The sequence below is a fragment of the Globicephala melas genome, chromosome 5, assembly GCF_963455315.2.
Source record: "Globicephala melas chromosome 5, mGloMel1.2, whole genome shotgun sequence".
In the NCBI taxonomy this organism is placed as follows: Eukaryota; Metazoa; Chordata; class Mammalia; order Artiodactyla; family Delphinidae; genus Globicephala; species Globicephala melas.
In genome coordinates this window covers 74,295,330-74,311,908 of record NC_083318.1, presented here as the reverse complement: position 1 = coordinate 74,311,908, position 16,579 = coordinate 74,295,330, and the positions used below count along the sequence as shown (strand labels likewise).

Sequence of the window (16,579 nt, the reverse complement as noted above, 5' to 3'; positions counted from 1 at the left end):
CTTATAGGCCTTCATAAGGGTTTGGATTTTATAATATGGGAATGCATAGAAGGGTTTTGAGCAGAGAGAGACATGCTCTGGCTTATGTTTTTATAGGATCACTATGTGGGTTATTTTAATGTGAAATACTTTAGGGAAGTAAGGGCAGAAGTAGAGAGACTAGTTAGAAGGCTAATTGCAGTCATCCAGGTGAGAGATGGTGGGTGGCTTAGACAAGGGTGGTAAGTGGAGGTGGTCAGAAGTGACCTGATTCTGGATGTATTTTTGAAGATAGAGCCAGTAGGGTTTGCCTATCGATTCCCTGGCTGTGGGATATAAGAGAAAAAGAATGGAAGATGACCTTTGCGTTTTTAGCGTGAGCAACTGAGTGAACGGTAGTTTTCTCAACCGAGATAGGGAAGATAGGAAGAGGAATAGGACACAGGGTTGGGTGGCTTCATTTGGAGATGCCCACTAAATATCCAAGTGGAGACTTTAATATATTAACCTAGAACGCAGGGAAGTCAGGGGCAGGAGATATAGATTTAGGAGGAATGTGTAATTGACAAGAGGAAGGTGTTGGTAAAGGCAAGAGGTCCGAGGACTGAGTCCTGGGGCACATGGGAGGTATGTATAGGGTGTCATGGGAGCAGAGGAGACGTAGGGAAAACTTCACAGAGAAGCAAATGCTTGAGTTGAGTGAGATTTGAGTGCTCGGTAGACTTGTGGAGCAGACTGTGGGAGAGAGAAAAGCTAACGCAGAGACCACAGGTGAGGGAGAACCTGGAGTGGGACCTGTAGAAGGGTGAGATGGGGACTCTCTGAACAGCAGTGACTCAGACCCCCAAGGTCTTTGACTCTTCACTTGAAATGAAAAACTAAACCAAATGGCCGTTTATAAGAAGTTGCCATTTATGAGAAAAATTATTTTTATTTTCTTCCAGAAAAACCTTTTGTTGCTTTTGGTAGTGGCATGGAATCTTTGGTGGAAGCCACCGTGGGAGACCGTGTCAGAGTCCCTGTGAAGTGCCTTGGTTACCCTCCTCCAGAAATAAAATGGTAACGACTGGAAGTAAATGCAAAGCCTTGTTCCACGTGAAAGCAAATCCTTAGATTGGACTCATTTCTGGGATTTGTTTTTCCCCACAGGTATAAAAATGGAAGACCCATTGAGTCCAATCACACAATTAAAGTGGGGCACGTACTGACTATTATGGAAGTGAGTGAAAAAGATACAGGAAATTACACTGTCATCCTTACCAATCCCATTTCAAAGGAGAAACAGAGCCATGTGGTATCTCTGGTTGTGAATGGTGAGTCCATTCAGTTTTCCTTCTCTAGAGTATGATTATGTCCTCCTGAACAGCCAGGCCACCGTTCCTTTGGTGTCTCTGCCTCACTCACATCATGAGTAGCTCTGGTGTATAAAAATGATCCAGGACAGTGCGGCTGAAGTGAGGTGTGGGGCGGTATGCTCTGGACATGTTTGCTTAAGAGGCCATGCGAATGAAGCAGTTGGTGGTCGAACTAGAGCCTAAAGTAGATGGTTCAGCCGATGGCTAAATGCTGTGACATAAGAGTGCCCACAGGGACAGTCATCAGGCTCCAGTTGCAGTACCTTTGAATTGTGCTCCTGGCATGCAAATGTTTAAGACTCTTCTTGAATTTTGTGGGAAGCTACTAGTTTGATTTGGGGGTTGATGTATCAGTGATGCACAGGCAGATTCCAATGCAGAAGGCTTTTGCAGGTGGACACTGTTGGCTGGTTGGAAGTGTTTTAATTTTTTTTTCAACAGGAGTCTGGGATCTGACTCTGAGCCTATAAAGGGGGAGATATTAAGTTTTTGATTTAAGAATGGTTTGAATTTTATTTTTCCAAACTGAAAGATACTTATTTACAATAAGTACTCTGGGTGGGGAGGAAAAGGACATCATGGTCAAGTAAATGTGGGAGATGCTAAGTTGATGGACATAGTATATTGCCATTCTCCAGTGGTGGGTGGGAGACATAGAGTAGCCAAGGTTTAACAAACTTATTTGACCAGAGCACCCCTCCCGCATACATCCATTAATATCTTGCTCCAAACACAGGTTGGGAAATGCCTCTCTTTTGTAATTCTTTGTGCTTTCTACTGTCATGGCAGATTAAAACTTCAGGATCTTCTCATGTGGCATTAAGGTGCTTCCCTGTATATCCTGCCAAGCTCTGTATGTCTTCTGAGCTTGGCTTCGTTTCTTTGCGGGGACATCAGCTTCGGGGAGTATTTTAAAGATAACAGGTTCCAGAAATGTGACTTAGGAGCCACTTGGGTGTAGGAGTTTGGGGAGTATAGAGAAGCTGGGAAGCTGAAAAGTAGGGTGGGGAGAAGGAAAGGAACAAGAAATAAAGATGTAAAAATGGACAGTGAATAACTCTATCTCATTCATCCAGGAAGTCACTAAATGTTTGATTCACCCTAGCATTTACCCTGCTCTATAAAACAAATATAAAGAAAGAAGTCAAGGTTTGAAAGTATAATCTGAGGCTTTAGGCTGGTAGTGATGAGAAGATAGTTTCACATTAATGACTTTGGAGCCTAAAAAAGAAAGAGAGAAAAAAGGGAGAGAAGGAGGAAAAGACACGGAAGGAATGGAGGGAGGAAGGGAAGAAAACAAGAAAGGATGGGAGAGAGGAGGGGAGAAAGGAAGGAAGGGGAAGAAGGAGGGAGAAATGGAGAAGCAGGCATGGTGGGTGACCTTGGGCAAGTCATTTCACTTTTAAATTTTTCCCATGTGTTAAGTGGAGGACAATAGCAGTGACTGTGAGGATTAAATGAATTAATTGATGTAAAGCGCTTAGAACAATACTCAGTACATAATACATGTACTCACTGTATTATTCACAACTCTTTTCTTCCTGGAGCCTTGTCTGACCTTGTGAAATTGGGAGGATTAGGAGAACAATCTCTGTAATGTAGATGAGAAAAAGGTGAGGCACAGGGTGGCGAGACTGGCACAAAGTCACTCAACTTACTAGTTTATTATTATTGCTATCATGAGTATCACTAGAAGTCAGGTGTCCTGTCTCCAAATCTAGATGTTCTTTGAAAAAGCAAATGGGGGCAAAAATTCTATGCTTGGAAAAACACAGGTTTTAATGGCTGAAAACTTTTACTTTCCATTCCTCAAAGCTGATTGACAATTCAAAAGCTGTCTTTCCCATCTCCAGTCCCACCCCAGATTGGTGAGAAATCTCTGATCTCTCCCGTGGACTCTTACCAGTACGGCACCTCCCAAACGCTGACGTGCACGGTCTATGCCGTTCCTCCCCCGAGTCACATCCAGTGGTACTGGCAGCTGGAAACAGAGTGTACCTACCAGCCCATGTGAGTAGGGTCACATCCTTTTTTTCCTGCTCTTTTGCATTTAAAAAAATATTTATTCATTTGTTTTATTTTTAGATCCCACACGTAAGTGATATCATACAGTATTTGTTTTTGTCTGGCTTACTTAGTATGATAACCTCTAGGTCCATCCATGTTGCTGCAAATGGCATTATTTCATTCCTTATATGGCAGTGTAGTATTCCGCTGTATATATGTACCACATCTTCTTTATCTATTCCTCTGTCGATGGACATAGCCAAGCTACGATATGACACCATTCTAAGCCAAGAAGACTATCTCTAAGAAGGTTATCCCTCAAGTGGTACTCTTAATCTCCTTCCGTCTTTCTCTGTGCTTACGTCTTTAGGAGATGTCGTTCCTTGGGGTATCCCGCTTTGAGATTAGCTAGCTCTCTCTTCGGGTTGGCCCTGATGTCCATCTCTCTGAATGCAGTTTCTTTGCTCACTTTGTTCATTGCCAGTCTTTGGTTTTTCTCCTTATGCCAATCAACCGGTGAATACCACAGTCTCCTTATCTGTGAGAAGGTACATCTCAAGGGAAGTGCTGATGGATGCAAGGACCTCGGAGCCTCAGGCCCGGCTTATCAGGTCCTAACACAAGTCCAGACATCCTTAGGAAAAAAACAACAAGTCACCCACCACCACCCTAAGCAGTTCACTTCCTGTTGTTGTTTTTGAGATGGCCTCTATTAGTTTCTTCCTCAGATGCTGACCATTTCCTACACAAAGGCCACAGTCCCAGGGAGATTAAGAAGCCCAATGGCTTCTTAGTTTCCTTGCCTTCCTTTGAACTAAATTAACTTGAATTGTCTTGTCGATCCAATTTATGAATGGAGGTTTGTTCCCAGAATAGCTGCTTCCCTCCTGTATCCTGAATGAATCTACCTAGAACCTTTTCCTTCATTGCTGAGGCCTATTTTTAATTGGCGCCAAGTCTTGTAACGTGGTAGGGTGCATTGGAAGTTAGTTCTAAGAACATAATAACCAAAGTCTGACTCCTTTCCTTGCTGTTGATATGAATTAAAGAAAAATTAAGTCATGATATCATCTGTTACCTCTTTCTTATAGCCAAGCTGCCTTAACGACAAACCCACATACCTGTAAAGAATGGAGAAACGTGGAGGACTTCCAGGGGGGAAACAATATCGAAGTCAACAAAAATCAATTTGCCCTAATTGAAGGAAAAAACAAAGTGAGTTTGAAGTTCTTTAATTTGAAAATCTGTCTCTCTTTTATGGAAGGATGGAGTGAAAGTAGGGTAAAATAATATCAATGTGTGAGGAATATGGGCGATTGATCATCAAATAAATTGGATGATAAAATACTAGCATGTTAAGTCAGTTTGAAAACACCATTAACTTTTAGAAACACCATTGACTTACTGTTACTGTATCAGAGAAAAATAAAACACATATGTCATTAACTCTGTACATGGGATGTATGGTAATTCTGATTTTATAAACATGAAAATGAGAAAAGGTATGTAATGTTGTATTAAAACACATTCTTTATTCCATGGTTTCCAAAGCTCGTTTTGTATGATGTGTGAGCTGCACCAGCATAATTATAATTGCACAGATTTGAGCGTGCGTGGTCAGTGCTGGAGTCTGAATGGCGTAGGCAGGTCGCAGCAGTGGTGGGGATGCTGACTTTTAGTCTGAATGCACGTGCGTAAACACAGCCTCCATTGTTTATGGCCTGGAATTTGTTTTTTTCACAGACTGTAAGTACCCTTGTTATCCAAGCAGCCAATGTATCCGCTTTGTACAAATGTGAAGCGGTGAACAAAGCTGGGCGAGGAGAGAGGGTTATCTCCTTCCACGTGACCAGTAAGTGCTCTCCAGGGGCTGGGCTGTCTGATACTCTGTTGTCCTGGCCATTCCCATGAGTGGCGTGGCTTTAGGAAGGGGAGTTGGATGGCTAATTGATGCTTTTGTTCATAAAGGAGAGTTCCCCAGGTAGCTCCTGGGCTCACGTGAAGTCAGTACATCTGACTTCACAGGAGAGGGAGCATGGGTTCACACATGCTTTTGAAGCTCAAGTCCCGCGTGATATTTTTGTCTTTGTCATCACAGTGCAGCACAGTGCTTGGCTTAGCGAGGTTCAGTCAACGTTTATGCACTTGCTGTTGGACAGCTGACAAGGTTGGGTTTTTGGGAGGCAATTGTAATGACATTGGAGCAGTGCCTTCCCAATACTACCAACTTTGTTCATCTTAATTCTATGGCTAGCTTTAGCTGACTGGATGGAATAAAATATTTCAGTCTGAGCTAATTCACTGTAATAAACATAGCTTTCCTGTCAGTGAGTGTTATATATTAATGAGGAATTAATTTTTTAAATCCCAAGTTATAATTATCTGCTTTGAATTGGGGGGGGGGTTAAATCTTAAAAACCGTGCTTAGAGCTCAAAGTGGAGATTTCATATATATCTGAGGAATTCATTTACATTTCCAAATAATGTATTTTGGCAAAATAATACATTTTGAATCTGGAATTGTCCAGTTTGGTCGTCTCCTTGTATTCCATCGTCTGGGAATGCCAGAGCTTCACCTCTCTTGGTGCTTTACCACAGACTGAGGGCAACAAGGAAGCAATAGTGTGCTGCCCAAGTTAAATCACTGTCTTCTAAGCATGGGTTTTACATTTCAGAGGGTTTTGAAATCACTTTGCAACCCGGCACCCAGCCCACCGAGCAGGAGAGCGTGTCTCTGTGGTGCTCCGCGGACCGAACTATGTTTGAGAACCTCACGTGGTACAAACTTGGCCCACAGGCTCTGCCCATCCACGTGGGAGAGCTGCCCACACCTGTTTGCAAGAACTTGGATGCTCTTTGGAGAATGAACGCCACGATGATCTCTAATAGCACAAATGACATTTTGATCATGGAGTTGCAGAATGCATCCTTGCAGGACCAAGGAGACTACATCTGCTTTGCTCAGGACAGGAAGACCAAGAAAAGACATTGCGTGGCCAGGCAGCTTACAGTCCTAGGTAGGGAGGTAACTCTGGACCATCCAGAAGCAGTTGGGATGCCGTAAATGTAATGCTTTCAGGGGCTGTGTGAAGATTGTCCTCTAGCAGCTTATGAAGTAGACCGGTGAGCACTTATCTTGCGGAAAGTCCTCAAGTCAGAAGGAAGCTAATCGTGGTGAAGTGATGTATTAAAAAGAGAAAATAGCCCCATTCTTTCCAACCCTGATGGTGGGGTCACTCACTACTATCTGCAAGGGATTCCCCTAAACCAGGGAAGTTTCTGCCTCATTCTTGAGCATTCAGTTATTTAAATAGACACATATTTGTGAATGCCTACCATGAGCTAGGAGGGTGCCGGAAGTTCATAGTGGTGGGCAGAGTGAGAACACAGACAACTGCTGGGCTGTGGGGTACAGTGAGGTCTCTGTGTCCATGAGGACAGGGGTTGTTTCTGTTTTACTCCTTGCTGAGCTCCAGGCATAGAACATAGTGGCACATACTGCGTGCTTGATAAGACATCTGCTGCCTGAAGAGTGTGGTGATGGGGTTGTTTAAGACCTGTGAGAGCCTCTGGGAGGGATGCTGCACTCAGTGCCTGTACCTCTGTGGTACAGCTCACGGTCAATGAAATGAGCATTTTAGTGCAAGAAAGCTTTGTAAGTCCCACACCAAGTCACTCTCTATACCTCCTCTAACCCCGCGCCTTGCACAAAATCCGTGCAGACACGGCTCTGTCTCTGGGGAAATCAGTCAAATTTGGGGAGTTTCTCTGTGCTATCTCCTTCCATTTTCTCCTCTCCCTGGTGTCCCTTCCTAGTTTCTAGGGTGCATGTGTTCTGTTTTTTTTTTTTAACTGTCAGGAAGGGGGAACTGCCCAGATAAACTAATTTATACCAAAGTTTTAGAGGAATAATATTTTCAAAGGCCTTGACATATTTTAAGAGGTATTTTCAAACAGGCACTAGGACAGATTTTGCTAGTGTTGAGACTCTGGTGTCAGAAGAAGAGATGTTTTTGAGTGAAGTCATCCCAAGGCCCTTCAATTCACACCCCTTATATGATCATGGTTTTTCTGTTCATCTTGGTGACCGGTCTGGTTTCAAGCTAGTGAAAAAATTCAGAAAGAGATGTGAAGGAGGTTCCTGGCTTTGCCATGCCCAGGAAATACATGCTCACAATGAGCTGGTTTGCTCTCTAAGGACTCCCAAGTTGTTTTCCAAAAATTATTCTTGGAAATAGACTAGAGTCCATTTGCTTAAGCCCCAGCGTAGTTCACCATTGAGGTAATCTAATTTTGCTAAATGTTGAAGTGGATTCTCTCAGCAGGATTCTTTTCGATGTTCAGTTGGTTTGGACAAGATATTTCCACAGCACTTTGATGATTTGTAGGAAAGGTTAAATCTAAAGTTGTCCTGTACATTTAAATGAGTACCTATGGGCTTCATTTTTTAAAAATCTTTGACTTTCCTTAGGTTATCATTGTTTTGTCTGTGTTTTAGTGGAAATTCTGAGTTCAGCTGTTTACTTAGTTATAAGGACTGGGGTAAGTTGTTTAACCCCTTTCATCTGCAAAATAAGGCTAATACTGCCCACCATAGGGTTGATAGTGAAAAACAGAAATAGGACAAATGAGTTTTGTAAAAAGTGTCAAATAAATATAAGGCATTCTTTGTTGAATTACACTGAAGTTATGTACTTTCCAAGAGAAACATGGCAGAATTCTTGTGTGTCACTGGCTAGAATTTATTTATTTATCTGGAGGGAAGTCAAGGGTGACAACTTTTATTTTGCGATGTGATTACCAGCTTGAATCACTAATATGAATGTTCAAAGAGATGCAGTAATCTGTCTGAACTGACTGACTTGTTTCATTTAACTTTACGCCATGAACAATGCTCCAGTTATCAACCTCTGTGTATTTTTGGCTTAGTAAATTAACAGTTTACTAAATGGTTTAATAGTTTACTGATATGAAAACCACTTCAAAACTTATAACTAAATGTCCTATGATTTTTTTTGTGTGCGTGTGCATAGAGCGCATGGCACCTACAATCACAGGAAACCTGGAGAACCAGACAACAAGTATTGGTGAAACCATCGAAGTTTCCTGCACAGCGTCTGGGAATCCCCCTCCACAGATTACATGGTATAAAGATAATGAGACACTTGTGGAAGATTCAGGTGAATAGAGCATGTCGGTCTCTTTTTGGCTGCAAAATCTTCCTAGAGATATTAACTAAAATCCATATGATTTCTTTCTTAAAAAAATTATTTATTTATTTATTTTTATTAAGGTATATCGATGTACAATATTATTTAAGTTGCAGGTGGACAGCATAGTGAGTCTCAATTTTTAAAGATTATTCTCCATTTATAGTTATAAAATATTGACTGTATCCCCTGTGCTGTACAATATATCCTTGTAGCTTGTTTATTTTATACTTAGTAGTTTGTACCTCTTAATCCCCTACCCCTATCTTGCTTCCCTCTCCCCTGTCCCCTCTCCCCACTGGTCACCACTAGTTTGTTCTCTGTATCCGTGAGTCTGTTTCTTTTTTGTTATATTCACTAGTTTGTTTTATTTTTTAGAGTCCACATAGAGGTGTCCTACAGTATAAAATCCATATGGTTTCTTGATTTGTTTTAGGTAGAACAGAAAGCAGTATTACTGCCCATGGTCTGGCTCATCTCATAGACTCGGAACCCGAGTATTCAGAGCCTGCTGAATTCTCCTGGAAGCCAGGGGAGCTGAGACAGCAATTGACCCTGTATGGCTCTTTTTAGAGTTAGATAATAGCCCAAGATAAAGGGAAACATTTACATTAAAACGATTTTTGTCCTGAAAAACTCTGCCAGGCCACATCATAAATAAAAACCATCCATTTCCCCCTTTCTCAGGCATCGTGCTAAAAGATGGGAACCGGAACCTAACTATCCGCAGGGTGAGGAAGGAGGATGAAGGCCTGTACACCTGCCAGGCATGCAGTGTTCTCGGGTGTGCAAAAGTGGAGGCGTTTTTCATAGTGGAAGGTCAGTGGGAATTCATAGACCATCAGGTGGTTTTTAAAAATTAGAGAGGCCCGCGTACCACAAAAAAAAAAAAAAAAAATTAGCTTGTATCTGGGCTTCCCTGGTGGCGCAGTGGTTGAGAGTCCGCCTGCCGATGCAGGGGACACGGGTTCGTGCCCCGGTCCGGGAAGATCCCACATGCCGCGGAGCGCCTGGGCCCGTGAGCCATGGCCGCTGAGCCTGCACGTCCGGAGCCTGTGCTCCGCAACGGAAGAGGCCACAGCAGTGAGAGGCCCGCGTACCGCAAAAAAAAAAAATTAGCTTGTATCTTATATATACTCATATACTTTGGGCAGGAGGGTTATGGGTGGTTTTAATATTCTTTGTACTTTGTATGTTTTCTACTATAAGTATATGTTATTTTAACCAGAAAACATAATTAATGTTATTTTAATTCTGCTCTCATCACATTTCTATCCCCGCAGTTCTCACTGTGGAAAAATTCTTAGCCAGGCGGGTGGAATATCCTCCTCTCCCTGATTCTTTCTTCGTATGAATGGCTTAATGACCTTGTTATGAAAATTATGCCTCTATATTTATTAGGTAGAATTGCTGCCTAGTCATGAAAGTCGGTGCTATCTAGATAGTCACAAAGGTTCATAGTTTTTATTGGACTAAAGATAATTAACATTCATTTGTGAACAATAGACCATTGCTTCTCTGTTATAGAAAATTTGGGTTCTTATCTAAATGTGTATGCAGGAATGATGTGAATCTGGCATTTTCTCAGATGGGAAAGGGGAATTTGTGACAGAATATTTTATCTTCAAAAGTGTATTCCTATGTCTTTTTAAAAATAACCCATCAGGGGACAATGAAACTGTATTATGTGGGTGAAGGAATGGTATGCAAGGGGAAAAGAGAGGGGTGGTGATAGATGGAGGAACTGATGGATTTCTGTGCACTCATCCTAATTTGTCTCTCAAAGACTAGATTTTAGTTCCTTTAGTCTGTCAAATCTATGTTGCCAAGTATTACGTCTCAATACCTTGACTTCTTTTCAAATCTATAGGCTTATTACCATTTTGTAAACTGCACTTGCAAATAAAGATTTCAAGTGACACGGTGGTTTTGTCACTTTCAAAGCGCTACATGTTTTAGGCAAAATCCTAAGGGAGACTTCCAGTTCTCTCCCATGCTTTGCCTCAGCTCTGTTAGCTGTCTGCAGCTGGTTACCAAGAGGCCTAACTAGGTAACCTTGGCACAGAGATTGTATTTACTTCTCACCAGAAGAGAATACTAAGAAAGGAAGAGGTAAATATTTAATGCTCCTGCTACTTTCCCAAATGTTCATATGGGAATATTAATGCACCAACTTATATAGACAGTTGAATCTTTGAACTTTTTACTATGAACAAACAGACTTTTAAATCTCCATGTATAAATAGAGAATTCTCTCAGTAAGGCCACCAGAGAAACAAAATCTACTTCCAAGCATACTTGGTGCTTGTCTCTCAACTATAACTCTTATTTTGCTAACTAATTAATTACTTGTCTTTCTGTCTTCTTGAGGCTGCCTGAGCCACTCTCACAGCTTGTGGTCCAGTTTGATTCACACTGCACTCATCCAATGGGAGAGCCTAAGTGATAATTGCTTCCTTGTCACCACTGTGCTAATCACTCTTGGTTGAAAGCTTCCTCTGGGCTTAATTTTCCCCACTCAGAGCTGTCCTCTGGAGTTCTGAACATCTGCAGCTTTCCTTGCTGACCTCCAGCTTTTTCTCTTCTCTTTCCTTTCCTGAGTATGTTTAAACTCATACTGCCAGGCCACGCCTGAGGCACTCACCTCAGCTCTTTCACTTTCCTCACTGAGGCTCCTGCCACACAAGGATGGGGTAGTGAAATGTTAGCCAGTGTTGGACAGACCTTGTTTAACTCTTGACCATTCCATCAACTTGCTGTGTGCCCTTGATGAAGTAGCTTAACCTCTCTGAGCTTGCTTCTCCATCTGAAAACTGAGGGTTATCGAGAAGACTGAGTGACATGACATATCTAAAGTGATGAGCATCTTGTAGGTGCCTAGTCACCAATAGCTCTCTGGCCAAAGGACTGCATTTATTTCCCTACTTGTTTTCTTAAACAGTCCTTCCTCAAACTCCATACAGATCAAAATATAGACCAACAGCATAAAACCAAACATTTATTTTCCCCAAATAGAATACTTTTCTTCTCTATAGAACATGATCTGGCTTTTTTTTCCATCAAAGTCTGCTCTTCTTCCAAATGCTTCCTGTTTGTCTTTTAGGACATTAATATTTCTCTCTTAATTACTTTAGAATTTTACTGTTGGAAGTTTTCATGAGCAATGTTTTGCAGACTTGAAATTATCCATTAAGAATATTATAAACTCCATTCAAGTCAGAGGTTTGTGACTATTATTGTCTAGGATTTTCCTGAGTTGGTAAGATTGAGATTTTGCTTTAGTGTGGAACTTTGTTATTTTATATCAAAAGGTATGAGTTTCCAGTTGTTGATGCTCATTCATTTGTGTCTTTCCAGGTGCCCAGGAAAAGACAAACTTGGAAGTCATTATTCTAGTCGGCACTGCAGTGATTGCCATGTTCTTCTGGCTACTTCTTGTCATCGTTCTACGGACCGTTAAGCGGGTAACGAAATCATTTCCCTTCCGTCCCTTGCACGTTGGTTTTCATGATTAATGAAAGCTGACTGGGGTTCTTTGAGTTGATTCTTCCCATTGTTATTGGCTCAACAGGCACAATTTTATTTCTATACAATAACCTTCTTACCCACTTGCTTTTGGCTAGACCACTGGGCTTTAATTGATAGAAGCAACAAGAGAAGAAATGGGCTTGGACTGTCTAGTGTAATTAAGATTTAAGAATTAAATTCTGAGCTCATTTGGGGGTCGAGGGGACACTGGGAGCAGAATTATAATAGGACTACTCTCACACACTATGAGCCATTTAGAAAATGAGACACCAAGAATGGGGCTTCTATAAACAACAATAACAAGCACAGAGAACAACAGCCAGACAACAGGGTGTGTGTGACCGGAAGGAGCAATGCTTTCCAGGCCAGTGGAGGGGAACTGAAGACGGGCTACTTATCCATCGTCATGGATCCAGACGAACTCCCCCTGGATGAGCACTGTGAACGCCTGCCTTATGATGCCAGCAAATGGGAATTCCCCAGAGACCGGCTGAAACTAGGTGTGTTTTCAAGTGATGTTAACTTGATATTGGGTTTACCAGGCCATCTCTTCCTCTTTTAGGCTGGTGACAAATCTAGTCTATTTAAATGTTGGATCCTGGTTCAGAAAATGCATCCCATCTCCTAAATTTGAGTAATCGTCCATTTTAGTCACTTAGAAGTAGGGTCCCTGTATAATCACCCAAAGCAGGACATTTAGAGGGTGAAGAGGGGGGTATTAAATTATTAAGCCAGGACAAGGGGGTCAACTGTACTGTCCATGATAAACTGGAATGTATGGTCACCCTATCAAGTCAGAATCTTTGCCTATCGCTTTGGTGGTGAAATAGTCCAAATCTGTTTTGTTGTTGACTCTAGGTAAGCCTCTTGGCCGTGGTGCCTTTGGGCAAGTGATTGAAGCAGATGCCTTTGGAATTGACAAGACAGCAACCTGCAAGACAGTGGCTGTCAAAATGTTGAAAGGTAAAAGCAAAATTCTATGGTGATGTATCCCTCTATCTGTTTCATCCCATCTTTAAACATGATGAAAGGCTTGTATCAGTGGCTCTGTGGCTAGGTGGGCCCACGAGCCAAACATGCAGCCAGACTATACGATGCCTTTGTACAAACTAGATAAAAATTTCCTCTTTTATAGACTCATGTCAGGGTCCACAGCCTGGCAGGCAAAGTTGGGATGGGTCTGAGCTCCCTTACCGCCCCACCTTGCCTGGGAGCCCTTGCACAGATCACAGCTTGTACAACTATATTTAGTAGTCCGGCTATAGGAAAAAAATACCTTGGTTACATCAAAACTGTTTTCTTAGTGTACTATAGTGCATTAGTAAGATAATTACAGACCATCAAGAAACGGAAAAAGAAATTTGATGTAATAAGTAAAAATAGCAGCATGCAAAAACCAGCATGTTCCCTAGAATTGGAATACGTAAAAGATTCTCACATATAAAAGGCAATATGCAAAATAAGAATGGTTGTGCTGGGAAAAAAAGGATTAAGGGGGACATTTTTAAAATTAAAAGTTTCATAAACAATTGTCAAGCCTAACCGTAATGGAATTCTGGTCTTGCCGTTTTAATTTGGGGGGGGTGATGCGTATAAAGCTCTTTGCTAGAATTCTCACGTGCTTTCATGGATGGAGACAGTGCTACTGACCCTTCGCCAATAGGTCTTGTGCATTTTGAAGGCATCTCTCTCCTTTTGCCTTTTCTCCCTTGTGGCCAAGGAGTATGTAATTTTGAGGTGGCTCATCAGGGCCTGAGGTGTGGACCACGTCTGTGAATTAGAGGGAAGTGTACCAGTCTGTACAGGATCAAACTCACAGTCTTAGCCTCATCGGCCTCATGTGCCAACTGGCTTTGCCAGCTGGCCCTTGTTAAGTTTCCTGCTCGGCACAGATTGGTGGGAACGCCAGCATAGCCCCTAACGCATGAGCAATTCATGGTGTTGCTTCCTTACGAGGAAGCACTGAAATAATCAGGCCCTAAGAAGCATAGTAAACCTGATATGTGAAAATCCAGTTTTGTAAAAGGAGAATATCTGGGCATGATTTCATTTGCAGATGTATTCTCCACTTTGCAAAAGACCTCACAGTGGCTTCCTTCAAATATCAAACATTCTGGGTGCACTTAAAGAATTCGATTGAGAATTATAAAATATAATTTATGTTTGTCTTTTAATGCAGCTAGCCTGTCAATTGGGTTACAGCTGTATTACCCCTGGAGGGAAAGTTGCACAGATGCACATAGTGCGGCGTTAATCCTCCTAAGGTAATGCCTCATGTATGATTTCCCTCTTTGTTTATATTTGTAGAAGGAGCAACACACAGCGAACACCGAGCCCTCATGTCTGAACTCAAGATCCTCATTCATATTGGCCACCATCTCAATGTGGTCAATCTTCTTGGTGCCTGTACCAAGCCAGGGGGTGAGTGTCTATAGATGGCTCTGGCTGTGGGATTTTGGCGTATACTTTTCTGCTGGTATTTGAGGGAAACCACCCAACTCCCATGGCCTTGGTTTCCTTAACTTAGGAAACTTGGGCAGATTCCTATATATAAATATATTTCATGGAGGTTTAATGGGCACTGTAAATTATTCTAGAACGTGAATTAAAAAATACTACATCATTATAATACAGTTTGCTACTTATGTAATAGGTGTTCAGAGGAGAAGAGTAAACTTCCCTCCAAATTTGAAAACAAAGGACTTTAAGAGTGGTGCCCCCTAAAATGGAGTCATCTCAGGTGATTGTGTTGAAAAGCAAGTGGGTGGATTTTCTTCTGAAATTTTGGTTCATCTTCTGTGGAATTGCCTTTTGGAAAAAGAAAAGTTACAATATAAGGGAATTGCAGCCAGCTGATTTCTATGATCCTGTTTCCAGTGAAAGAGTGTAGCCTCTTCTGTGATATTTTCTAGCTCATTGATATCTTAAACACTTGGTGAGAAACGAGTGAAAATACAAATACATTTTCTCTTCTTGGTATGCTGTGCTGTCTGCAGGGCCACTCATGGTGATTGTGGAATTCTGCAAGTTTGGAAACCTGTCAACTTACTTAAGGAGCAAGAGAAATGAGTTTGTCCCCTACAAGGTATGTCATTTCCTAACTCAACTGTGGTCACACTGTAAAATGGAGAAAAACTCAAAGTGGTACAGGTTAAGTTTTTTGGTAAAATTCTGCAAAGAAATTGTGAGGAATCTTTTCATGTTACCTCTTGGCTGTTGTAACTTCCTCTTTTACCTTCTGGAGGACACATACTTCTCATGTTTTATTTTTGTGACTCTGATCTACTGACCCATTATAGATGATGCCAAGGAGGGGAAGGTGGGTGTGATTAAGGGTAGGGAATGACAGGTGGAAGGACAGCTCTGGATTATTCTGTCTCTGCCCTGGCCATAGGTGGCCCTATGGAGTGTCAATCCCAGTGTCAAAAGTGCCCTAATGTTGGAAGTGTGTCTGAGTGAAACTTGTAACAAGGCCCTTATCTCTAAGCTAGAAAACAGACAGGCTTTATGGAAGAAAATCTATTATGTAGAACACTTGCCCCAAATTTCAGCCCAGAGATTCCATGATCCTGAAATTGATGTCTCTCATCTTCTTTTAATAGTTACAATTGTTTCTGTAGTTTAACTACATTGGAGAGATTTTCTGGTGTTCAAGGAGTTTGTTCAACTGTTTCGTTATAGACTAAAGGGGCACGATTCCGGCAAGGGAAAGAATACGTTGGGGAAATCACCGTGGATCCTAAACGCCGCTTGGACAGCATCACCAGTAGCCAGAGCTCAGCCAGCTCCGGATTTGTTGAGGAGAAATCCCTCAGTGATGTGGAGGAAGAGGAAGGTACCTGCCATTGCTTCCTCTGCACCGAATGCATGCTCTTGTAGGAACAGACGAGGTGACAGGGTGTTACAATAAATTTTGTCCTGGAAAAATCCAGTATTACCTAATATTTGAAAGAGACCTAAATTTCTAGGAGGCTTTCATTCAGTCTCCCCAAAAGTGAGGGGCGGAAGGTCTCAATAAGCAGCAGGCTACGTGGTGAGGCAGAGCATGGCTAGCCTGAGAAATCTCGGTCCCCCCGGGAGGGCTAAGCAGTTGGCAAACAGTCAAACCAACGCTCTTCAAGTCTTGGTTCAACATTTGTCAGCAGGAGAGGCTCGGCGCCATCTTCCGGATGGGCAAAGGAGGCTCTCTGGTGTTTGATCCAGCCTCCCCGTTGTCCACAGCGGTTCAGTCCCACCTTGTCTGCTTCACCAGCACAACAGAAGTCCTTCAGTTAATCATACCCAACCTTCTCCAAGGCAGTGTAGGCATCTGTTGTTTCTACCCCAAGTGGCTTATCAAGTCTTCCGTATTTCGTCAGAAGAGTCTTGGTCAATACACTTTTCTTTATCCACTTATGCTTCCAGTGATATTTTAGTGCTCTTTATGAGTGGAGCTGTGTTCCCAGCCTAACTTTCAGGACCTCTTCCAGCTTCAGGATACACTGTATATCTGCTTCCCTC

At 42.1% G+C, this 16,579-nt stretch overlaps 1 protein-coding gene across 17 annotated transcripts in view; it reads left to right on the top strand.

Annotated features, from left to right (window-relative positions):
- KDR (kinase insert domain receptor) overlaps positions 1-16,579 on the top strand; it is a 97,813-nt gene that overhangs the window by 12,046 nt on the left and 69,188 nt on the right. For all 17 annotated transcript variants that reach the window (XR_009564013.1, XR_009564014.1, XR_009564017.1 and 14 more), the window contains exons 8-21: positions 924-1,038; positions 1,129-1,292; positions 3,188-3,344; positions 4,433-4,556; positions 5,085-5,193; positions 6,017-6,358; positions 8,375-8,521; positions 9,239-9,370; positions 11,909-12,015; positions 12,444-12,579; positions 12,938-13,042; positions 14,387-14,500; positions 15,076-15,164; positions 15,761-15,914. Coding sequence is in view for 10 of the 17 variants with exons in the window: in XM_060299358.1 (XP_060155341.1) it covers positions 924-1,038; positions 1,129-1,292; positions 3,188-3,344; positions 4,433-4,556; positions 5,085-5,193; positions 6,017-6,358; positions 8,375-8,521; positions 9,239-9,370; positions 11,909-12,015; positions 12,444-12,579; positions 12,938-13,042; positions 14,387-14,500; positions 15,076-15,164; positions 15,761-15,914 (1,995 nt within the window). In the remaining 7 variants the exon portion in view is untranslated. The remainder of the gene's footprint in view (positions 1-923; positions 1,039-1,128; positions 1,293-3,187; positions 3,345-4,432; positions 4,557-5,084; positions 5,194-6,016; positions 6,359-8,374; positions 8,522-9,238; positions 9,371-11,908; positions 12,016-12,443; positions 12,580-12,937; positions 13,043-14,386; positions 14,501-15,075; positions 15,165-15,760; positions 15,915-16,579) is intronic.